Below are 25,524 nucleotides of genomic sequence, written 5' to 3'. Positions count from 1 at the left end.
AGTGAGAGAGAGAGCGCACGAGCATGTGAGTAGGAGGAGGGAGAAGATCCCAAGCCAACTCCATGCTGAGTGTGGAGCCCGACTTGGGGCTCGATCTCATGACCCTGCAATCATGACCTGAGCTGAAATCAAGAGTATGATGTTCGGGGCCCCTGGGTGGCTCAGTCGTTAAGTGTCTGCCTTCGGCTCAGGTCATGATCCCAGGGTCCTGGGATCGAGCCCCGCATTGGGCTCCCTGCTCTGCGGGAAGCCTGCTTCTCCCTCTCCCACTCCCCCTGCTTGTGTTCCCTCTCTTGCTGTGTCTCTCTGTCAAATAAAAATAAATAAAAAATCTTAAAAAAAAAAAAAAGAGTCTGATGTTCAACTGACTAAGCCACCCAGGTGCCCCAATAAAACCACCTTAAAAAAAAAAAAAGACATTAAAGAATATTTTTAAATTAACTTTAAAATAAAAACAATAAACTCACCATATGTTATCACAAATAATAGATATTTTTTATGAAAAATAACTGTATTTTCCAAAACAAAAAAAATAGAGAAGTGGCATTGTTTTACATTTTGGCAAATATCTTTAAAGTGTGACTTCATAGGTGACAGTTGTATGCTTTTGTCACCTTCTGCACTTCATACACTTGTGGAAGAAAGATTTTTAAAAAGGCAGATGACATCTTGTTAGTATTACTACAAAAATGTTTTGGCCTTGGACCACCCACCAAAAGACTTTTAAGCTCCCTCAGGAAGCTCTGGATCATGCTTTGAGAATCTCTGACGTAAAATAGAACAAAGAAAATGACAAATTATCAATGCGTGTGTGGCCTCAAACCATGGGGATGCAGTTCACTCCTTATCAGTGGGCTGTTACAGTTCACATGTAGTTACTTAACCTGAAAAATTGTGGGAGCCTCATCTGGGAGATGGATTAATAGGTATAAATGTCACTTGCGGCTTACATTGTGGTGTCAGATACAGAGCTGGGGTTGAGAACGACTTGGAGCTTACTGCAATCCAGTTGTGAGTTCAGTTATCTGAGATAAGTGATTCAGGTTCTGTGGTTGGGAAAAGGCTTTTTCTGTCTATGGGAAGTTGGAGTGGTGACTGAAAAAGAGTGCTCTGAAATTGGAAGCTTCCCACATTGCTGCTGGGAATAGAAAACATTCTGGCAGTTCCTCAAAAGGTTAAACATAAATTGTATATGATCCAGCAGATTTACTTCTATGTATAGACTCGAAATAAATAAAAATATATGTCCACACAAAAATGTTTACATGAATGTTCACAGCAGCATTATTCCTAATAACCCCAAAGTGGAAACAACTTAAATGTCAATAAACTGATGAACAGATAAACGTGTGCTCTATCCATACATGGAATATTATTCAGCCATAAAAAGGAATGATGTATTGACACATGCTACAACATGGATGAACCTTGAAAATATTATTTTCAGTGAAAGAAGGCAAATAAAAGACCCTATATCGTATGCTTCTTTATATGAAATGCCCCAAATTTGCTAGTCTCAAGAGACAGAACATAGATTCGTGGTAACTTAGGGCTGGGGAGGATGGTAGGAATGTTGCCTGAAGAAGGTTTTTGCATATTGTTAAATCATACTGTCTGTCGTGTGGTCAGTGACCCCTATACAGGGACTCGTGTTCCTCACAATATCAACATCAAAAACTCAAAGGGGCCTTTTCCTTTTTAAAGAAGTAAGGCGTCTCCTTTTGTTTGTTTGTTTCTTTTTAACACTTTTTAAGATCAGATAATGCAACCAGTGTTAGTAGTGTCTCTTTTTAGCCTTGGCTTCTAGGGAATTCAGGACGACATTTAACGCTCAGTCATAGTAACATTGTTAGTTGGGTTAGGCGACTGGGATATTTTCTTTTGCACGTTTTGTTGTGGGTTTTTAAAATTTTTACACACAAATATTTTGTTGTAAGATGCCTTAGTCTTTAGCAGTAGCAGTTAGGGTTTAAATTACAATATAAAAAGTATATGTGAAAAACGAGGGGCAGCATTTACGAAGATGGAGAAGAGTTCTTTGTGTGTAAAATGGCAACATTAGTTTTTAGGTATAAAAATGATATTGATCCTTGAACTAAGTCTTTAAATAAGCAGTGAGCTCCTAGACACTGGTACTCTTCAAGCAGATGCTGGATGATGGTCTGTCTGTAGATCTTAGAGAGGTAAGTCCTGTACTGCATCAGAAATCAGACTAAAAATTGCCTTTAGAGTTCTCCCAGTCTTAAGACGCTATCATTCAGTGCTTGAATTGGCAGTATAAGTTTCTGATGATACAAAGCACTAAGTGGTAATTTTAAATTGAGTAATTTTTATTCTAAGAACTTACTTGAGAGCTCAGAGTTCCAGACATATAACATAAGAGATAATTTAGTTTGGAAATACTAGAACAGGTACTACCAGTACATTACATAAAGAACTCAGTGTAGCTGTTCTGAATGTGTGCTTTCAGTTGCACTGCAGCTCAGCTAGGATGAATTAGCTAAAATATGTACCCCTGAATATTGCTAGGGCATTTAAAAAGTGTTGTCTTTAAACATTAGAGTAGATGTTCCTAATAAAACTGTTGTATTTTAATTTTAATAAGTTGTTCTTATTTATTTTTTCAGTTACACTGAGATATAATTGACACATAACACTTTATAAGTTTAGGGTGTATAACGTTATGATTGGTATGTCTGTATATTGTAAAATTAACTTGCTCTTCTTAACAGTACTCAGTCAATCCTTGTATCTACTCCTGGTCAGAATTAAAAAAAATAAAATACCAGGATGGGTAGGTAAGATGGGTGGATGGATGGATGGATAGATAGAGTGATTGACTGATCAGTAGATATTCTCCCTAACTGCCCCCTCTGCAACTGAAGGTGACCCATGTAAATGATCTAAAGCACCAGTTGGGCTGTGACCAGAGGATCTTGGTCACAGCAGTTTTGTGCCATTCAAGGTTGGTGTTTTATGAATCTCTTCCTGCCCATTTTTGTTCTTAATGTCATTATTAGGATTTAGGTTTTACAGAATTCATTAATAGCCTAACATTAAGTTGAGATTATGTCTGTGGGTCCCTAAATACCATGTATTTATATTTAATGGGCAATCGGTTGTACAAATCTGTGATACTTGAGCAACTAGAGCTATAGGAAGAAGTTAATTGTGTCATTGCAAAATTTAGAAAGATGCGAGCAAAATTAGTTTCAAAAACCAGGTGGTAAGAATCCATGGGAGGCTCTAGGCTAGAGATTACTGTCTAAAAACCATGTATAGTACAAGTAGAAGACAATGCAGCATGAAAGAAAAGCATAAAGTTAGGTTCTTCGCATTTGTTTTCTTCTGCCACATTCAGGTTTTAGTTTTAGGAAATCCTTTTGAAAAGGGAAAAGGAAGGAGATAAGATAGAGGAAGAAAAAGAGAGAAGAAAGAGCCTCTGCACCAGAGGAAGAACATCAGTTGCTTTTTGGGAGCTGGGTTTATGTCTCATAATTAACAAGTTACTAACACTGCCAAGTGTGGTTGGATCTAACATTTCTTGGACTGAGACACTTACAGTCTCAATTCCTTACAGTGGGGGATTTTACAGGCATTCCTAGTTTTGTCCATTTGAAGAGCACGGAAGCTGTTCAGGTCTGGAGTGAGAATATGAGAGGATAAGGGCCAATCTCAAGGGTTGAGAGGTTGAAGAGAACACATGTGGGATGTTCTAGGCTTTATATGCTGATTATGGATAACTGGCAAAGCTCCCTGTTTATCTTTCTGCCAGTTGCTGAAATATGAAATTCTATCACAGAAGGGTCATGATTGTGTGTGGTAAGTTTCATGTTCTTGAGAAACTCCAGTTGAGGTTTGGTGGCCAAGCAGGTTTGGAATTCCAAGTAAGGCATTCTATCTTTAAAACAAAAACAAAACCCCAAAAAACAACCTATTGGGAATAATTCTGACCCTAATCATTACCTCTGGCATTTGTGGTCTGTGGATTTTAAGCATTAAACAGTAGGAAAAATTCCTTCCAAATTTGGTAGAGAAGGTGGATAGGGAAGAGAAAGGAGAGAACTCCACCAGTCATTTTGGTTGTTTTTTTTTTTTTTTTTCCTCAGACTTACTTGGAGGACTGCTAAAAGAGATTTTGTGAATTTACTTCTTTTTGTTGCCTAAATTGCTTTTAAGCCATCTTCTAAAGAAATCTACCTGGTTGGTTAGTCTCTAAAATTACACTTGTGGAAAAACTGTACAATACCTTTTTGGGCCTGAAATCCAATCTCTTCTTTCCTCCCAAGATTATCATATAGGATGAAAATTTTAAGTTACCTAAAGTTATTTAAATTCATGGAAGTCATAGCATAAGGAGAGAATAGTCAGGATATAAGAAAACCAGTTGATCTCATTGTACCTTGAGGCGTCTTCAGGGCTAAATTTGTCTATTGTCTAGTTTTCAAGTAAAGGATTAAAAAGCAATTCATTTCCTTGGGAAGGCTATTCATTGAGCAAATTTTCCTCCATTTGTTGTTCCCTATTCTTTTTTTTTTTTAAGATAAAGATAATATTTAAATGTATGAACAGATTAGATAAATGTTTGGAGAAGATAAAAGGATTATTAAGATCTCAGCAAGAATCTTTGTTCCGGGCGCCTGGGTGGCTCAGTTGGTTAAGCGACTGCCTTCGGCTCAGGTCATGATCCTGGAGTCCCTGGATCGAGTCCCGCATCGGGCTCCCTGCTCGGCAGGGAGTCTGCTTCTCCCTCTGACCCTCCTCCCTCTCATGCTCTCTGTATCTCATTCTCTCTGTCTCAAATAAATAAATAAAATCTTTAAAAAAAAAAAAAAAGAATCTTTGTTCCTTGGACAACTGCAGAGAAGGATTGTGCTTGCTTTCTCAGGGCATGCCTCAGTGGCCCAGTCACCCTTGCTTGCCCAGCAGTCGCTGAGATGATCAGACACATGGGTGACGGTTTGATTCTTTTTCATCAGATTTTCCTACCAGGGCAGTAGAGGGTGATGGAGTAGAGAGAGAGAACTTTTAAAAATCATGAACAGTGTTTCATTATTTGTGTTAGGAGGCAGTTCACTCTAGGTTTTTCGGATATCTGCCCATCTTACAAACAAACACTCACTGTCTTTGTTCTGGACAGTCTTTTCAGGGATGCTGGCATAGTAAACCACCTTGGGTAGTAGAACTCGAGACTCCCTCTGGAGTAAAGGACAGGCTTGCCTACTGTTTGGTATAATAAAGATGATGTCTCCCCCCAGAACAAAGGGCACCCACCCACTTCCTGCCCACTCTAAAAACTTCGGCTTGCCTAAACTCGGAGTTCTCCTCCTGTCATACAGCACAGTGGTGCACAGGTAGTATGTGGCCCTCTTCACATAGGTCTGTAGGAATCGGGGTTCAGGGAACTCACGCAAATGCTGATATTGTAGCTACTGCTAGTGATATGAGTACTAAATTATCCTTTGCGTCTGACGTTTTCTGCCCAGGACCCATGAAACTGGCGGGCTAACTTGTTTGCTTGTGAGTCTGATGAAATCTGAGAGTCTTGATGTACTTAATACTTTGAAATAATAATGATTTGTTAAATAGGCATTTGAAAAGATTTATTGGAGCTTACATTTCTAGTTTGTACAACTTTTAAGAAGTTCATTTAGGATATTATTTGCCCTTGCTTTGATAGGGTTTGTTTATAATGTCAGCCCATATATGGAGTATCATCCTGGTGGAGAAGACGAACTAATGAGAGCAGCAGGATCCGATGGCACTGACCTCTTCGATCAGGTAAGGTGGTGAAGGTAATCATGAGTATTACAGTGGAAGAGTTCTCTTAGATTTAGCAGTGTGATAGTTGTAGTCAAAAAAGAAAATAGCTGTACAAATTTCACATGTGTTGGCTTGAATTTTGAAATGTAGGAAGATGCCCATAAGTAACAACTGTTTGTTTAATTTGCCTTTGAATTATTTTACTGTAATTTTAGAGCTGGTTTCAAATCTGTATCTGGGCATCTCCTGTCAAGTGCTTGCTGTCTCCTCTGCTGACAGCTGTTTACTCAGTTTTGATTGATTCTGATGATGATGATGATGATTGGGTCATGGGAGGCAGTAACAATTAGAAGAAAGAACAAGACACTTACTTAGCTTCTCTGTGCTTAGTTTTTTCTCGTTTGGGGAATGTTAAATAACTGGCCTGTCTTGCTATACTGAATCTGCATATCATGTAGAAAGTTAGATGATTAGTGAATAGAAAAATCTATTTTTCCTAGAGTGGTAGCAGAGATTTTATATGTATATTTCAAAAGATATTGAAATTAGTCATCTTTCCCCTTACATTTACTAAAAACAAACATTAGCTCTTGTACTACTTAAAAGTTACATAGAGTATGTTAACTACTATCAATAGGCTGAACTGTTATTTTGAAACAACAATCTTGAGAAGAACAGAAATTTGCCTTTGTCTCACATATGCTTTATTTTGTATTTTAGTGATGATGATCCATGTTGTGGTATGGGGATTTTAATACCATTTGAGATAGTGGAATGAGATTGGGTTATTTTTAGAGTTGACTTCTTTTTTTTTTTCTTTAAGATTATTTATTAGAGAGAGCACGAGTGGGCAGAGGGGCAGAGGGAGAGAATCCTCAAGCAGACTCTCTGCTGAGCACGGAGCCCAACGTGCTCCATCTCACGACCCTGAGATCACGACCTGAGCTGAAACCACGAGTCAGATGCTCAACCAACTGAGCCACCCAGGTGCCCCGAGTTGACTCCTGAACAAATATAATTTGATTTCTGTTCCTCCTACCTTCTCATCTATTTTAGGATTTATTTTTTGACCAGGTTGCCAGAAATACAGTTTGTTTTATATTTAAATGTACTGAGGTGCATCTGCTTAAATAGCAGAATCCCATTTGCTGTTCATGTTCTTCGTGGGTTGGAAGAAAGTCATGTTTGGCCATTGGTCATAATAGCATTCTCCTGGGGAGGTTCTTATTGCTGATTTAAGGCAAATTCCCATTGTCATTTGGTATTTGTTATTATCTAGCAATGCAAGCTAAATAGAAAAGTTTGGGAATATTTGTGTGAAAAATTGTCTGCCATACTTTTTTCTTATATCTATTCTGTAACCTAGATTTTACTGGAAACTCTTCTTGTGGAAGAGTATATTCAGCTTCAGGAGGTTACAGAAGTGATCTCAGGGTCATGAGGTTATATGGACCTTATTTAAGTAAACCTTATTTAAGTTTTGGAGAAGTCACAAGAACTGCTATGTTGTTAAATTCTTTAGCAGTTTAAACAGTATGTTAGTTACCAGATTGCTGCATTCCCCTTGGCTTTAACAGGACCAGTGATGTTTATTTAAGACTTTTACTTACCACAGAAGTAAACAACTTTATATTCTAGAAACTGTGGGGAAGCTTGTATCTTTAAATATTTGAGAATTTATTCAGGGTTAGTATTTGAGTTGTACAAAGAATATTAAGTAATCTTTTTACTGTCAGATTTCTGTCTCTACTTTGGATCCTGCTTCTGACCTCTTGTTTTTTATTTCCAAATGCTGTTGGGCAATTTGATTACCCATAGGCACTTCAGCTTGTTTTGCCTTCAAATAATATCAACTCATCTTCTTCCCTTTTATTCGTCCTCTGTTTCCTGTTTCTGGTAATGGGGACTTGAAGCCACTTGAGTAATCTTTGCCTTCCTCATTGTGCACCCAGTATCCAGTCACTGGCGAAATCCCTTGATGCTGTCTTTAAACATTACATCCTTTTCTCTCTTCCCACTGCCTTAGATGAAGTCGTTATCACCTTCTCTGGCCCTGCTATTTTAATACTGCCCTGATACTTTTGCCTTTAGTACCAATGTAAATAACATGACAGCTGGATGAGTATTGTTTAAGACAGTCATCTTAGCACCTTGTTCTACAACTCTTTAGAGGCGCACCATTGACAGTGAGATAAATTGAAAGTCCTTAGCATGGCCTTTGAGGCCTTAAAAGACTGTATTAAGGCAAATATCTTCAACATGCATTTTGCTTTGAGCGAACTGAAGTGCTTTGAGCAAGTGCTTCCATGATTAACAAACCTCATACTTTTGCCTCCTTGAGTATCTTTCTCCTTCATTTATCTATATAATTCTACCCAACGCTATAGCCCCAGGGATATTGCTTTACATATCATTGGATGTTCCATAAATATTTGGTAAATGGGATTTACCAATTTCTGTTAATAAATGAGTGCCCATTTATAATTACATATTATATATTTGCTATTTTAGTATATATTTATTTACTTAGGAGCATACACAAAGATTCTCATGTCAGTATTATTTGACCTGATTATTTATTTTACTGATGGTCTAATATTTTATTGAATAATATATTAGTTTTCCTTTACTGGTCTTTTACATTTGGACATCTAGATTATTTCCAATATTTTGCTAATATAAATAGTGGTATGATGTTGGGGGGTGGGGTGGGAGGGATGGGGTGACTGGGTGATAGACACTGGGGAGGGTATGTGCTCTGGTAAGCGCTGTGAATTGTGCAAGACTGTTGACTCTCAGATCTGTACCTCTGAAACAAATAATGCAATATATGTTAAGAAAAAAAAAAAAAAGAAGAAGGTAGCGGGAGGGGAAGAATGAAGCGGGAGAAATCGGAGGGGTAGATGAACCATGAGAGACGATGGACTCTGAAAAACAAACTGAGGGTTCTAGAGGGGAGGGGGGTGGGAGGATGGGTTAGCCTGGTGGTGGGTACTGAGGAGGGCACGTTCTGCATGGAGCACTGGGTGTTATGCACAAACAATGAATCATGGAACACTTCATCTAAAACTAATGATGTAATGTATGGGGGTTAACATAAGAATAAAAAAATAAATAAATAAAAAATAGTGGTATGATGAATATCCCGGTACCTGCATCTTTGTGTATGTGTGAGTATTTTCTCAGGTAAATTCATGAATTACTCAGTGAAAGAGCTGCATATTTTTAGGCTTTTAATGTATATTGAGAAGGTGTCTCCAGAGGGTATTTAAATTTAATTCCTACCGGTGAGTCTGGCAACAAAAACGGTCAGTTGTTTTCCTTGAAGTGACAGTCTCAATCTGTTCATTTTCATGAAAATGTCTGTCAGATACCCAAGTCTGAATAACCAGTTTGTTTATCAGGCTTTTTTTTCTTTTACATATAAAGAGCCTTCCGAGACAAAAGCTCACTTCAGTTTGTAAATCAAGTAATTACCCTGGTGGTTGCCTACGTGGCTCAGGTGGTTAAGCATCTGCCTTCAGCTCAGGTCATGATCCCAGGGTCCTGGGATCGAGTCCCATGTTGGGCTCCCTGCTGAGCGGAGCCAGCTTTTCCCTCTGCCTGCCGCGCTCCCCCCCACCCCGCTTGTGCTCTCTCTCACTCTCAAATAAAATCTTTAAAAAAAAAAAATAATTACCTTGGTGTTTTTCCTCAAGGTGACCATCTTACTTCGCAGCAGAAATGTTTTTGAAAACATTTACACAGAATGTAAACAAGACCTACACTCAAGCATTGAGGTTTAAGAAAATTGTTTTCTTCTACTTCATGAAAGATATTCTTTTTTTTTTAAAGTAGGCTCCACGTGAAGCATGGAGCCCAACGCAGGGCTTGAACTCTTGACCCTGAGATCAAGAGTCAGATGCTCAACTGACTGAGCCATCCAGGTGCCTCTTCATGAAGGATATTCTTAAATGAAACCAATCCCCCCTGACCTCCATGGGTATGTGATGGTGAAGAATATTAAGATTGAGACTGCTGCCTTGATTCGTGCCAACATACAAGCAGTTTCACCCACCATTGCTTTTTCCACATCAGTGCAAGTGTCAACATTGGTGAAAAAGGCAAATAACATCTCAGTATTATTATGAGACTAATTGAGACCTCATGGATATCTGAAAGGCTGTCAAGAACCTCCAGAGGTCTGTAGACAACACTTAGAGAACATTGTTCTAAAGAATCCCTATGTATGCTGCCTTCCTGTCACTCCCTTATTGGCTAATTGAATCTGCTTCTTAGTTTTTTCAGAGCACTATAAGAATGGTTAGTTTTGCTGAGACTAAAATTAGAGCATCTCATGGAGTTAGAGTCATGTTGCTTTTCTTTCATTTATATCCCGTACTAGGTTCATCGTTGGGTCAATTACGAATCCATGCTGAAAGAATGCCTGGTTGGCAGAATGGCCATTAAGCCCGCTGTTCCTAAAGGTAAGCGGTGCTGGTGCTAACCCGCAGTGACCTGTGACACGCATGTACTTTTTTTTTACTTAGATTTCAACAGAGAGATTTAAATAAATCACTGTATTGTTCTTATTTTTCACTGGCCTCTTGGTCTGGCCCTGTAAAGATTTTACTTTAGTTCTTTAGAATGAAGCAATGACATTACCTTAAAATTTTGACATGTTTTGAGGGAACACCCATAGTGTGAGGAATGAGCATTATGGAAGTGAACCAACTTTATTTACTCCTTATATAGTTTTCATTAGTCTTTTATTCTCTCATTATATAAATCAGCCAGAACATTTGGTTAGAGTTGACTTTTAGACTAGTTTTTTAGAATTTCTCTTTGAATATGCAATATATTCACATGACTCAAAAATCAGAAGATATAACAACTTGTACAGTGAAATTTTTCCTTCCAGCTTTGTCTCCCATTTGCCTTTAACCTTCTCCCTCCTTTAGTATGGAAAACCCATGTTCTGATTTTAAGGTACTTTTAAAATACACTGATTTCTTCCCCTTACCTTGTGACCTCACTCTATAATCTGTATGGTGTTGGAGGTCACCTCTTTACCTCCTAAGCTTATTTCAGAAGAGCACCCTCTGAAAATTTTAGATGTGCAATTCTTTACTATGGAAGGAATGGTAGTCATTTCTTTTGAATAACTCCTGACTTTGATACTCAAATTAGGAATAAATTGGCTTGTTTGACCTGAGTCAAACAAATTAGTTCAGTGAGTTTTGTAATTCAAGGCTTTGTTGCCAGAGGCCTCCATCAGCAGTAGGGAAATAGAACAGGCATACCTAGACTTGAACCCTAGCTCCATGGCCTATTGGCCATGCCTTCTTTGGGCCAGTTTCTACCTTTGAGCCTCAGTTTTAATCTGTACAATGATACATAGGGTTAAGAACTAACATGAATAAAGTTCCTTTCACTGTGACTGTAATAGATCCTCAAAAAGGATTATTTTTTTTCTTCCCATTGTTACAGAACAAAAAAGCAATATGTGTATATACCAAAAGCATACTAGTCTGACCTTTAGTGTGTAGAAATTCTTGTAAACCCATTTACTTTGTAAACCAGTTCCTTTCTCCTTTTAATTGACTGCTAAGTTCACTGATTCACTGCCAACAGGAGACATGATGTTAACTGAAGTTTCTAAATGACTACTTTTACCTCATCCTGACTGTTGTTTATCTCATTTACATAATCTGGTACTAGCGGCCGTGTGTTCTTCTGCGTTACCACTCAGGGTAATCAGAAAGTATGGCAGGCTCCTTAGGCTTTTAGTCCACAGGAGACATGAAGTTAGTAAAAGGACTCTTCTGGTTTCCTTCCTCCTTTCTGGAAATGGAAGACAGATCATCCTCAAAATGCTTCACCAATAGAACAGATACCATTTAAAATAAGCAGATTAGTTCAAAAAGAAATCTCCAGATATTTCCCCATACAAAAAGGGTAAGTAGAAGCAGCAATCCAGGGTGATAAGCTACCTGTTTCCCTCCAGCAGTTATCTAGATATTAGGAACTAAAGAGCCACACTGGAATTTTAATGGTCACATGGGATGAAAGACCAGATTGTGGGTCTGTAAAGGCAGGGAGTTGGAACTGAGACCGCTGCCTATGGCTTGGACTCTTGGAGGTCTATATGATCAGTGAATGGGAAAGCTAAAAAAAAAAAAAAAGTCTGTCCAACAACAAGGAAGATATTAGGTTATCTTGTCTTCTCTGACCTTGTTTATGAGGTGATGGGGGAGAGGAAAGAGAGACTTCCTCTGAGAATTTGTAACCACAGCCCTGCCTACAGGAGAACTGGGAATTCAAATATATTCCACCTTTGTGGTCTCAGAAACCTCAAACCAAAAAATAAAATGGCCTTTCTTAGTGGTTTCCCAGGCTGTTTGGCAGAGGTAGATACAGATTTTTAATGGTGAAACACACTTTCAACCTAAAACCCTCAAGATTTCCACAGGTACACATCAGATAATTATTAGTACACAACATGAGGAAGCAGGTCAGCAGAAAAGAGCAGATTTTCACCCCCAGGACTTCATTATTCATATACAGAATAAAAATAATTATATTTGCAATATATTTCAAAGAATTATCTTTGAAAGAAATGTATTAGTAACAAGTAAAAAGCAAGATTAAAAATAATCATATTGAATTTAAAAAATAAAAACAAATAGAACTTCTAGAAATGAAAAATAGAGCTGCTGAAAACTATGTAGCACAAATAGGCAAAGAGCTCAGTGAACTGCAAGATTGAGCAGCAGAAATTATACAGAATGTGGCATAGAGAAACAAAAGGGTAGACAAATAGTCACGAGACGTGGGGGATCTGACACTTGTAATCAGATTTCCAGAAATAAGTGGTAGTGAGAAGGAGGAAGAGGCAACATGTGAAGGGATAGTGGCTAAGAATTTTCCAGATGTCATTGATGTCATAAATCCTCAAATTCAGCCAGTTCAGCAATTCCAAACAAGATAAATAAAAAGAAATCCATGCATAGACTCTTTGTAGTAAAACTGCAGAACACTAAAGACAATGAGGAGATACCGAAACAGCCGCGAGAGACAGATGTGCCAACAAAGCAGTGCCTGCTGAATTGACGGCTAACTCGTTTAATTTATTAGCTGTTACTGCTTATTTACCAGAACAACAGTAGAAGCCAGAAAACAATAGAACAGTATCCTAAAAATGCTGAGAGAAAATAATTGGCAACTTAAAATCATCCAGTAACAATGAGGATAAAATACAGGTAGTTAAGACAAGGAAGAAAAATAAAACAACAACCATGAAACCAAAATCAGGAGGGTTTGAGCGGTCTAGGAAATAGGCTTTCTAATTAAATCCTAATCAGAAAGAAGTGAAAATTGTAATGAGTGTTCTCTCTCCTCCTCCTCCTCCTGCCTCAGGGGAGTGCAAACACATTTCTTACTGAGAAAGAGATATGGAGTCAGGTATTATGTATTCGTAAATCAAAAGTTTCCTTTTAACACTGTCCCCAGCCCTGATGCTGATTACTGAGGCCGCAGAGGACCTACAGAAAGAGGACAGGTTTCATAGACACTAACATGGGCTCAAGTCCCATCTCTGCCACTCATAAACTGTTATGTTCTTTGGCATCAGTGAACAGATCTGAGAGTTTTTCCTTGACAGTAAAACGGGGCTTAAGCACGAAACATCCTAATGTCCTTGTGAGGATTCAGGGAAGTGCTGTTTGCGGAGCACGTAGCGCAGGAGAAGCTGCGGGCCCAGAGATGCTGGAGATAGTGGTTGCTGCTATCCTAGCTTCCTTCGTCCCTCCACTCCTGCAGGACTGAGGCTGCTTACCTTTTCTAGTCCTTTTTTTGTATCCCTACAGTTACTAGGTATAAGCTAGTACGGACTGGTGTGTTTCACCTGAAAGATGGTTCGGTTTCTGTGAAAACCAAAGTGTTCTCATTCCTGTTGCCATGGCATAAGAGATGAGGGCTGTGAATCTGTGTTTTGCTATAAAGCCCTTTTGGAGCATCCGGGTTTTGCTAGGGCGAGGCCAGAAGCAGGTACTGATGAGACAACTTGCAAAGCATTGGGAAGCAGACAAGAATTTCACAAATCAGAAAGATGTTGACTGCAAGTAAGGGGATCAGGTTTGTTTTTTTTTTTAACAGTAGAGACTTAAGATCTACCAAGATACAGTTTGAACTCCAGGCTAACCAGCAGGAGTAGAGCATATAAAAAGGGACAGAGTAACTAAAGAGAAAGATCTAATGTGTCAGAAATAAGGAATGTTCATGATAATTAAGGTGAAGTACCATTTTAATGTAAGGACCACTTGTGCCTTTGGGCAGGGTTTGATCATTGAACTCAGCTGGCCTTATTGATAGAAACTACTAGATTGTGATAAACTGTGTAGTTGTCCAAACTGGGGCAGTTCTGAGTATCCAAGGAGGCTCTGTTCATAATTGTGCTGGATGACAGGGGATAGACTGTGACTCTGGCAAACCAGAGCATGTGTTCACACTGCAAGTAGAACTCCTAGATGAGATGGGGACAGAGGATGAAAACAGATGAAGTAGGAATAGAGAGTGAAGCGAGAGATGAGGTGGGAACAGTAGGTGGAGAGAGACTATTGCCGGCATGAGGATTTGTGTGGGGGGGGAGATGGGGTGACAGGGGCTACACCGAAGAGGAATTTTATGCCTGGGCTTCTTTCACTACAAGATCCCTGGCACCCTCTTTTAGGTAGGTGGCCTGCCAGACCCCAAAGCAAGGGAATCCAGAATCCAGGCATTTTATGGGCATCCCTACAGTTGGGCAGTTCTGGAAGGATAGTTTTCAGTTTATCTGGTGGTTTCTAGTGTAGCAGTGGCGAAATGCATATGCAGGAGCTAACAGCATCAGAATATAAAACATAATACTAGTGGGGGCGCCTGGGTGACTCAGTCGCCTAAGTGTCTGCCTTTGGCTCAGGTCATGATCCTGGGGTCCTAGAATCAAGTCCTGCATCAGGCTCAGTAGGGAGCCTGCTTCTCCCTCTGCTTCTGCCTCCCCCCTCCCCCTGTCTCTCTCTCATTAATAAATTAATAAAATCTTTTAAAAAAACCCAAACACAATACTAGTGGATCCTTATCAAGGGAAGAATCTGTTGTTTTTTTTTTAATAATCCTTTGTTTAAAAAGCATTATGGTTTGTATTGTGCTTTAGAAAGATATCAATAATGAATAAAAGGAGAAACTTTGCTTGAAAAGGCAAAGCTTCAGTTCTTGATTACTTATTTATGTGGAACACTTCATTCTCTGGCAAAGATGAAAAATGCTCTTGCTTTTTGCCCTTATTTTAATCCTTTGCTGCCATTATTGTAGACACACACCACCTGTGGCTCTTGAATGCTAGAATGTGCCTCCTCCAAATATAGATGTGTTAAAAGTGTAAAATACTGCATTTCAAGACTTAGTTGAAAAAAAAGAATGTAAAATGTCTCATAAATTTTACATTGATTACATGTTGAAATGATAATGTTCTGGATATATTGTGTTAAGTAGAAATATATTATTAGAATTAATTTAACCTGTTCCTTTTTATTTTGTTAATGTGGTTATTAGAGAATTTAAAATTATGCTTGTGGCTTGCATTATATTTCTTTTGGGCAGCGCTGTTCTAGACCATAACTATACTTTAAAAAACTTTAATGGAAGTCATATTTTAAAAATAGTCATATTGCCAATGGCATAGGGCAGTGTCAGAAATGTTTCTTCTTAATTTCTCATTACTTTATCATGGTTTCTAATACTTTTATGTTTTTCATTTTCACACCCACTCACTCAAGCAGTTACTGACTATAAAGCACTTGGAACCATAGATCAGTAGACTACTTAGAGATGAAAGAGGATTTAGAAGCTGTTCTAACACCTTCACTTTAAAAGTGAAGCTACTATATGTTAACTAATTGGAATTTTTCCCCCTCCCATCCCCCCCCTTTTTTTTAGCTACCCGGAATTTCAATAGAAAGTTGAAACAAAAAAAAATTTTTTTAATTTTAAATAAAAATAAAAGTGAAGATACTGAGGTTTATATGTATATGTACCTTACTTAAAAGCTATAGTTATTCAACTGGAGAATCCTGCCATTTAAAGAACTCATGGATGCTTCTTTTTTGTAAGGCAGAGAATCACCTCATAAAAGTTACCCACTTTTGCGCATATATATATATATATATTTATATTTATATATGCCAAAATCAACAGGGGTTGATTTTGCTCCTCAAGAGAGCAATGTCTGGAGACATTTTCGTTGTTCCAACTAAACTAGATGCTACTTGCATTCTAGTGGGTAGAGGAGAGGACAGTGATGCTCTGAATATCCTACAGTGCACAGGATAGACCCCCACAACAGAGAATTATCCACCCCAAAATTATCCAGCAGAGTGCACAGGATAGACCCCCACAACGGAGAATTATCCAGCCCAAAATTATCTAACCCAAAATCCAGAGAAGAGAAAATAAGAAGAGAAGATGAGGTTTGTAGCTTCATGATAAATGTAAAACATTCAAATATAAATGCTCAGCATTTGTCTTCCTAGAATGCTTTTCTTCAGGGCCTTGTGACAAATGCCTGCATGTTTTCAAAACATAGCTAAAATATTACCTCCTCAATGGAGTCCTTTCAGTATATGTGCTGCCGAAGCGAGCACTCAATGGAGTCCTTTCAAATTCCTTCCAAGTAGAGAGACCCTTCTCTATGCTTCTATACCTAACCTTCTACATACCTCTTTTAAAGCATTATCATATGGTATGTATTCAAAAGAACGTATCAACATTTCATTTTTAATTCTGTTTATTTAATTTATTTGAATAAATAATGCATTCACATGATTCAAGCATGAGAAGTGCCCTTGTCATACTTGTCTCCCATCTACTTGTTTACCCTCCCCTACACACACAAAGGTAACCATGTTACTACTCTCATTATGAATCTTTCCAAATTTATGGGTAATTTTAGTAATTCAGTAAGCAAACTGAATATATATTTGTATTTTCCTAACTTTTTATCAAAATGGGTTCATATTCTACCAATATCTCTATTAAGATGCTGATCAATAAATATTTATTAAAAGAAGGAGCATACTGGTAAAACAGGATTTTTCTTTCTTTATCCCAGAGGGGTCCTCCCTGGCTCCACTCAACAGAGGTAATCTAGATTGGGGTCACAATTAAAAATTCTCATCCACTCTCTTACCAAAAAAGAGTAGAGTGTAGTCTATAAATTGCAGTGCTAGTTTTCAAAATGACTCTGATCTCTCCAGAAAGCAGAAATTCTTACCAGAGTAATGCAGTTTAACCAACATTGTGAGAAAACACAAAATCTTTTGGCCATGGAGCACGCTAAAATGATGGGATTAATTATCTAGATGGAATATCAGATTTCTTGTCAGTCTCATGTGACTAACATGATTCAGATGTAAATGTGCTTAATAATACAAAATTGTCTCTTATTTCTATGTCTCAGTTTTTTTAAAAGAGTTGCAAAAGATTAGTAGAGTTTTTAAATGTAATTTAGATTGTTTAAGTAGATTTCTTCCTACTGGTAATTGTTGCATAAAAAAAAAAAGATTCAGGGAAAAAATTACCTATTTGGTAGGATCCAGAAAGTTCTGACAGGTTCAATCAATTCACATCAGGCAGAAGGTAAGTCATATAAGATAAATGTACACTTCCCCCTAGAAACAAATTACCTGGGGCAGTTTTTCAAAATCAGTGATCCTCTTAGATGAAAACAAATAGTTTTACTTGATAAATGAGATTCCTCAAACTGCCAACTATGTGGTGCACTGAAAATAGATTTAATTTACTTCTATCTGTGAGTTTGTTGTTTGTTCTAAGATAAAACAATCACAACTGCAGTAGGAAAGACAGATGAAACACACTGATGAAAGTAAGTGATCAAGCAGGGACATTGATGATCCCTTGCGAACTGTAATGACTAGATTTTTACTTGGCACTTGATAAACAAAGCTCATTTCGAGTTATAATTTAAATGATTTTTAGGTCTTTCGTGTTTTGGAAGTATTAACAATAGTAATGGCATAGTAAGAAATATGATGCTGAGTTTCAGAAGATGAAGTCCAATCTTGGCTTTGTTCCTGAAGAGCTATGGGTTTCATTCAAGTCCTTGATCTCTGGTTTTCAGTCTTAAATGAGGGGATCAGATCCAAATTATCAGATAATTTGCTGTATGTGGTTAAGATCCCTTTCAGCTATGAAATTATTTCAGTAAAATAAAGAAAATAAAAACAGTAGTCATCTGGCTTCCTAAATCATGATTATTTTATGATAGTTGGGTGAAATGGAGGTAATTATGAGATCTCTGATTGATTGAAAATCAGAACATAAAAAATTTGAAAGCTTTCATTTAAGTAGTTTAGTTTCTTTTTCTGTGAAACAAGTTCACCTTAACAATTGATATCTGTCAGTTTACTATTTGGATATTTTGTTGGCTTGTCATTCTTTCTTTCTTTTTTTTTTTTTTTTTAACTCTGTTAACTTGCTGAGGGTTTTATTTTGACCATACGGTGTGGCACTTGTGGTGATCAAAATACAGTGTAGATTGAGTTGGCTGCCATCCTGAAAGAAAATACCTGTTAAATTTTCCTGGGTTGTAACACTAATTGTAGTGCATTGCATAAGCAAGTGAAAGTCTTATATTTTAATAATTTTGCCATTTAAATTTGGAGTAACAATAATCATTTTAAGTACTGACCTAGATAAGAAAGATAATAAAGTGTCTTTCTTTGGGTTGTTAACATGTATGTTTTACTTATAAAGTATAATATAATAAATTCTGGATACTTTTGACTACTTTAGAATATGATAACCTGGACAAAACTTGGGTTTTTATATGCTTTCTAAAGAAATTAACCAAGATATTAGAAAAAAATGTTCAAAGAAGTAGAAAAAACCTCAGTGAAGTGGGAGATAAACACCTGGAGAAAAAATAGGCCTGGTAATTTTCAGAGATGATGCTTCCTTATTTCAAACATAGGCCATCTATTTATTAGCCTTGTTTTTCTCTTCCGACCTTGAAAGAAAGCCCTTCAAAAACAGGGCTGTTATCTTCAAATATAATATTAACTGATACTCTCTTTGATTATAATATTCTTACCTGGCTTTTTTTTCTAAATCACTGTACAGACTATCGTGAAGAAAAGAAAGTCTTAAATGGTAAGTCATATATGTTTATGGTAAAAAATGGATCATATTCACATGAGTTAAGTTACCTTCACATACAAAATTGCTTTACAGAATTATTTGGGGTAGTATTTCGATATTTTTTTTATACAAAAGATGTCTTCACTTGCCTTAGAGGATTTGGCAGAACATTTTAGATCCCTTATTCCAGCCATTACTCTTACAGTAAGTAGTCTCTCCTGTAACATCCCTGAACATGTGTTCATCTGCCCGCAGCTTGAATATTTGTAGTGATGAGGAGTTCTACCCACAGAAGCAAGATTGAGCAAGTCACATCCCTCCGGCATGGAGCTCAACACCAGTGTTTACATATAGATGCTGAGTAGCCTATTAAACTTCTTTACCAGGCTCAGCAGCTCTGGCTTCTTCAGCCATTCAGTTTGACTCAGAATTATAGCTGCCAATGTCCACCGTGCACCTACCCCTCCGCCCCTGACGCCCGCCATCCACAAAAACCAAAATAAGTATGGTGTAGGGATCAGTATTGACTCTTAGGAAATGCCTGGGGCTACTCCGATTGCACTATTTTATAGGGTTTTTTCTCCATATTTGTAAAAGAAACTTATAGAAATATAGCTGCAAGCTAGATTGCCAAATTACCTTTTCTTTTTTAACTTGAGAAAATAGACTATATTGTAGACTTACTTATTGCAGTTTGTGATGTAATACCAGAAGCTTTTTGTCTGATAGTGTAGCACTGCTTTCAATGAAGGGCTGATCTTAGGTTTCATCTGATGATTGACTCTTTTGTGATACTAGGCATACAATCTTCGCTTAAAGATTCATTACTGATGGACTGGGCATTTCCATTCCCACCACATATGACTTCCAGAACCTTTACTTTCCTATCGCCCTCCTCTGGATGCACTGTATTTAAGTAATACCTTGGTTCAAGATGGTCTTGAGAATGGAATATTAACATTTCACAAGTGATCTGGCCAGCACAGTTACCTATTTTGATCTTGGATTCTCTAGGATTGTAATATTTATATTTATTAGCTGTTTCTCATATTTGGCTCATTTAAGTCTATGTGGTAAGTCTGTGTATTTGCAGATGTGATGTCTGCCTGCAATGTCATTATTCAAACAGCTTTTTAAATCCTGAATGAGTTAAACTGCTATGGTAATCCACTAGAGAACTGATCCCTTCAAATTAACATCAGTCATCAAGCAGCACTTATGGGGAGGAGAATGTTCATTTAGTCCACTAACTTTAATTAACTGTTTTACTCAACCCCATATTCACCACAGATTCCTTCAGCTTTTCTAGAAGGATATTATATATAAGATGTTTTGTTTTGCTTGGTAAATGTTGAAATCAAGACACATTCCACAGCCTATGACATTATTCTGTTCTAAAAAGTTATATTTGTATGACACCATATAGTTTTTTAGAAGGTGTGGAAATCGGCTCATTTGCTTTCTCATGAGATTGCAGGGCAGATTTCTTTACTAGTTTGAATTCGAGGAAGCAGAAATGGTGGTTTTTGTAAGATCACAGTGCTGACACCTCAAGTCCAGAATTCGTGGTCCTAATCAGGTCTTAATAAGATCAAAATTGGCTAACAATCTGTGAATCCTGTTGATAGCTTTTTCTTATACAAATTATTAGATTGTGATGGATTTGTTTTTTATTTATATATCTATAAGTCCTCTAAAAGATAAATGACATTAATCTCTTAGTAAAATATCTTTCCAGTGATTTTCAAATACTTTGATAAGATTATCTTTTCTTATTTTTTGTCATTTTAGACAAAAATACATTTTAATTATTATAGTCCTGTTGTTATACTTTTAGTTTTCTAGTAAAGCATTCTTCTTTAGGGTTCACCACTTGTTAGTTCATAACTTTGGCTTTGTTATGTCACATCTCTGAGACTTCCTTTGTTTATCTGAAAGTTAATTGAGTTACATAGGAAGAGATGGAAACTGAGTGCAAGGCTTGAGCTCAGGACTGATGATCAGCCTCATCCCCCAAAATATGGCTGTTTGATATCCTGTGCTTGCATTTAAGTTGGGTTTAAACAGAAGCTTCTTGGCCAGAAAGAATCCTGGAAACCTCTAAACTAGCCTGTCTGAAAGGTGCCTCTCCTCTCTGACTTTATATAATTACTATGACTTCTAATGTGAGAATTCTAAGACTCACCAGAGACTAAACATAAAATTTGTTTTCCTGCAGAGTTTGAGGAATAGAAATGTAATTGATACGGTGATTTTCAAAAGTCTTTTAGCAGCAGTCCTCCTTTTTTCCAAACTGAACCTTACAGGTAACAAACAATGCACTCCTGTTGTGGGAGGGAAATACTTAATGCTTCCAGAATCTCCAGAGCTCTTGCACGTCTCAGAGTTTTCATTTGAAAACCACAGTTTTAGTGGGCTTTTAAAATGCTGTGTTGACGCATGCCCACAAGAATGACTAAGATGGAAAAAGACAACACCATGTGTCATTGAGGTTGTGGAGCATCTGGAACTCAGACATTTCTGGTAAAAAAGTGTAAATCGGTACAACCACTTTGGAAAAGCGTTTAGCAGCATCTACTAAAGCTGAACATACACATAGCTTATAAACTTACCAGAAATGTGGATATACGTTCTTTAAGAATGTACATGTACATATACAAGAATGTTTATAACAGTGCTATTTGTGTCTAATAGCCAAAAACTGGAAACAACCCAAATGTCCATCAACAGGAGAATGTGTAAATTCTCGTATATTTATACAATGTAGTAATGCTTAGTAATAAAAAGGAACAAACTACTGTTGCATTCAACAGCAGGGGTAAAATCTCAGAAACCTCCAGGTTTGACTTACTGCTTACTATCAATCATGCTTATTTGATGTAAGGCCTGTAATGCAGGACAAAAAAAGCCAGACCAAAAGAGAAAATATCTTATGATTACATTTTATAAAGGTCAAATATAGGCAAAAGCTAATGATGCTAGAAGTCAGAATAATGGGTACCCTTGGAGGAGAGGTGGTGATTAGAAGGGGGCATAGGATGGGTGCTAACTACAAGGGTATGTTTTACTTTATGAAAATTCATTACGTAGTACATCTATGATTTGTGTCCTTTTATGACATTTTAATACCTTTACTAAAAAGCAAAAAAAGATAAATATGCTTTCTAGATGAACTGTAGCTCTTTTGTTTTTCTTTGTGAAGGCATGCTTCCCAAGAGCCAAGTGTCAGATACACTTGCCAAAGAAGGTCCTAGTTCTCCAAGGTATGCATTCTTGTTTTGCTTTTTTAAAGCTAAATCAGTTCTATACCAAAACATACACATTAAAATAAACAGCTCTGACTTTGAGTTATTGCCTTCTATATTAATCATGCATCTTTGACACAAGAACTGTAGTGTCCCATTTATCAGGCATTGTTGGAGAATGAGCTGTTTTCTGCAAATGTGAATTTTTAGTATAACTGAAGTTTGATCCAATTTAAAAACCATGTGTTTAAATCTTCATGTTTAAAAAAAACTTTAAACTTCAAAAACTTCAAAAATATTTTTAACTTTAAAAAACTATTCAAAAATTTTATTTTCTGATTATAAAGTATACATTCTTGGTAGAAAACTTGAAAAATACAGATAAATACAAAAAAGCAGGTGATAAAATCAGTCATAATCTATCAACTCTAGATATATACTTAATATTTGGTTTATTCTACCCAGTTTGATTTGTATAACACCTATTTCTGTGTTATTCTATTTTGATAATACTGGCATTGCAATGTATTCTGTGAGCAATTTCCTATGTCATTAAATATTCTGCAAAAGCATTTTTTGTCTGCCTTCCATCATATGACCATACCATAATTTATTCAACTACTATATTCTGTTTTTAAAGTGTACTGCACAGCAACTGTCTTAGTATATTATTTGATCCATATGTATTTTTGTTAATGTTAACATTTCAGATGCCTTCAGGGTTATGATTATTCTTTGTGATTTTTTTCTCTTTCTGCCTTTCTCTCTACCACCAGCCCATAACAGCAGCATCCTGCTATGTTTGTTAAATCTATTTAAGTATTTCATATACAGTTTTAACTGAAGGGCATGAGGAAACCTCTAGGATTTACCTGTGGGTGTCCTTATGTATGTAATAAGTGCAAAAACAGTATTAGTTTGATGAATACCTATTACAAAACAGAAGTTTTACCTTAAGTTTTCCTGTTGAACCATTAAAAGACCTTGATTAATTAATATCTTGAATAATTTGTGACAGGGAGGAGTGAAGGTAATATGTAGATTTTGTCAGGCTTCTTAAGAAAATATGTTGTGTTACTGCTCTGATAAAAGATTTTAGTAGAATGTAACCTTTCTAAAAAGTATCTTATCAAGGGGCGCCTAGGTGGCTCAGTCGGTTAAACGTCTGCCTTCAGCTCAGGTCCTGATCCTGGGATCAAGCCCCGCATTGGGCTCCCTGCTCGGCGGGAAACCTGCTTCTCCCTCTCCCACTCCCCCTGCTTGTGTTCCCTCTTCGCTGTGTCTCTCTCTGTCAAATGAATAAAATCTTTAAAAAAAAAAAAAGTATCTTCTCAAGGAGATATTGTTTGTTTTAATCCAAGTTGGAATACATGCGAGTATAGTATTTTAAATTCAGAAATAATTACCACCTATATAATGGTAGACACCCCCCCCATTATTTAGAAAAAAGTTTACCTAGAGAAATATATTTCTTACTGTAGATTTTAAGCCATATATTTAAAATCATATACTTATGTTGTCATATTGTATATTTTTAAACCATATATATTTTTAAATCATATATTTAATGATTTAATATATTTAGTACAAGATTGTCAATGTAATTATTCCTTCTTTTAATATTTTACAGCTATGACTGGTTCCAGACAGACTCGTTAGTCACCATTGTCATATATACTAAACAGAAGGTAAACTTTAAAATCAGAAAAAAAGTAAATGCTCAACAAATGTTAGCTATTTTCTAAGCACCCTTATATTAACTTATTTACTCACAGAAACTCCATGGAGTAGCTTAAATAATTTACCCAATGCCACACAGTAAGTGGCAGGTCTAGCATTTTGAACCCAGGCAGGCTGGCTCCAGAGTATATACTCTTAATAACCGTGCTATACCCTCGTTAAAAAAGCTAGACTAGGAAATATATTATATACTTTGTGTGTGTGTGTTTTAAGCATGGATAACAAAAGTGAGAATCCGAGTTAACTTTATTGTAAGAACTAATTTCCTGCACATAAATTGGGATTTGAGAGACAGTAGAGACTGTATTACTGTGGCTTACTAAGCTTAAACCACTAATGGGATTCAGATGCCCTCTTGAAACTAAAATTAAGGAGACAGTTGATTTACTAAGTACTTATTGAACTCATACTTTATTTGCAACACTATTTAAGAATTCAGGGATCTAATGATGAGCCACCATATGTAGATACTTGGCTTTCATGGGACTTACAGTCTGGGAAATCAGATAAATACACAGACAACGTATAACATCTCCAAATAGATCCTTTAGCAACTGGCAAGGTTCCCACACTTGAGGAACCATGTAAATTTAAAGACAAGTTCTGGCAGCTAGGAATTTCTGAGACCGCATGCTGTGATTTCCCCTGACTGTAGCAGCGTGGAATGACCAGGCTCTCTGCCTGATACAGCCCAGAGGGCCAGAGGCACTGCCTGAACCCCTTCCACTCCCTCTTGTTAGTGTCTCCTCCTCATCATGCAGTCCAAAACCAAGAGGGCACAGCCTAGGGAGGTTGGGGTCTACTCCTGTTGGTAATATCAGTGAGGCACAGGGGATGAATGACTGAGGGAAGGGGGAAGATTTCTATGTGAAATAATGTGCTCAGTGTATGGTATAAATGATAGGTGCCGAGGCTATGTAGAAATTAGAGAGATCTAAAAATTTGTTAGTGAATTTTTCTTATAAGCTGAAGTCAGAGGTTGTGTAATTTGCCCAGCATCTTGTAATAGTAGAAAGATTAAAATAAGCATACATATCTTGATTGCTGGTCTGATTCTAATTTTTTCCAAATTATTTATTCAACAAATATTTATTGAGCACCTACTAGGTACTAAGCAATATTCTAGATAGTCCCATGCACTTAGAGCTTAGAGATGAGTAGGTGAGGTAGATATTAAGCAGAGACAAATGTATAATTAAAATTGCACTATGTGGGGGTGCCTGGGTGGCTCAGTCGTTAAGCGTCTGCTTGCGGCTCGGGTCATGATCCCAGGGTCCTGGGATCGAGTTCCGCATCGGGCTTCTGGCTCAGCGGGAAGCCTGCTTCTCCCTCTCCCACTCCCCCTGCTTGTGTTCCCTCTCTCGCTGTCTCTCTTTCTCTCTCTCTGTCAAATAAATAAATAAAATCTTTAAAAAAAAAATTGCACTATGTGTTTTGAAGGAGAACTGGGTTGTATGAGAAAAAAAACAGGATTAACTACCTTTACTCATCTTGTGAATTCTATAAAGAAGTGCCATATGAACATCCATGGATCATCTTAAAAGTATAATTGTAGAAATTTGGGGAAAATTTTACTTTTTAATCTTTCTCTTTTTGCTTTCTG

At 37.1% G+C, this 25,524-nt stretch overlaps 1 protein-coding gene across 2 annotated transcripts in view; it reads left to right on the top strand.

Annotated features, from left to right (window-relative positions):
- Window positions 1-25,524, top strand: part of LOC110583104 (cytochrome b5 reductase 4) — an 84,665-nt gene that overhangs the window by 19,176 nt on the left and 39,965 nt on the right. For both annotated transcript variants that reach the window (XM_044917325.1, XM_044917326.1), the window contains exons 3-7: window positions 5,681-5,781; window positions 10,148-10,229; window positions 18,919-18,948; window positions 22,139-22,199; window positions 23,812-23,869. In XM_044917325.1, coding sequence (XP_044773260.1) covers window positions 5,681-5,781; window positions 10,148-10,229; window positions 18,919-18,948; window positions 22,139-22,199; window positions 23,812-23,869 — 332 coding nt within the window. The remainder of the gene's footprint in view (window positions 1-5,680; window positions 5,782-10,147; window positions 10,230-18,918; window positions 18,949-22,138; window positions 22,200-23,811; window positions 23,870-25,524) is intronic.

The sequence above is a fragment of the Neomonachus schauinslandi genome, chromosome 8, assembly GCF_002201575.2.
Source record: "Neomonachus schauinslandi chromosome 8, ASM220157v2, whole genome shotgun sequence".
In the NCBI taxonomy this organism is placed as follows: Eukaryota; Metazoa; Chordata; class Mammalia; order Carnivora; family Phocidae; genus Neomonachus; species Neomonachus schauinslandi.
This window is presented reverse-complemented; position numbering and strand designations above follow the sequence as displayed.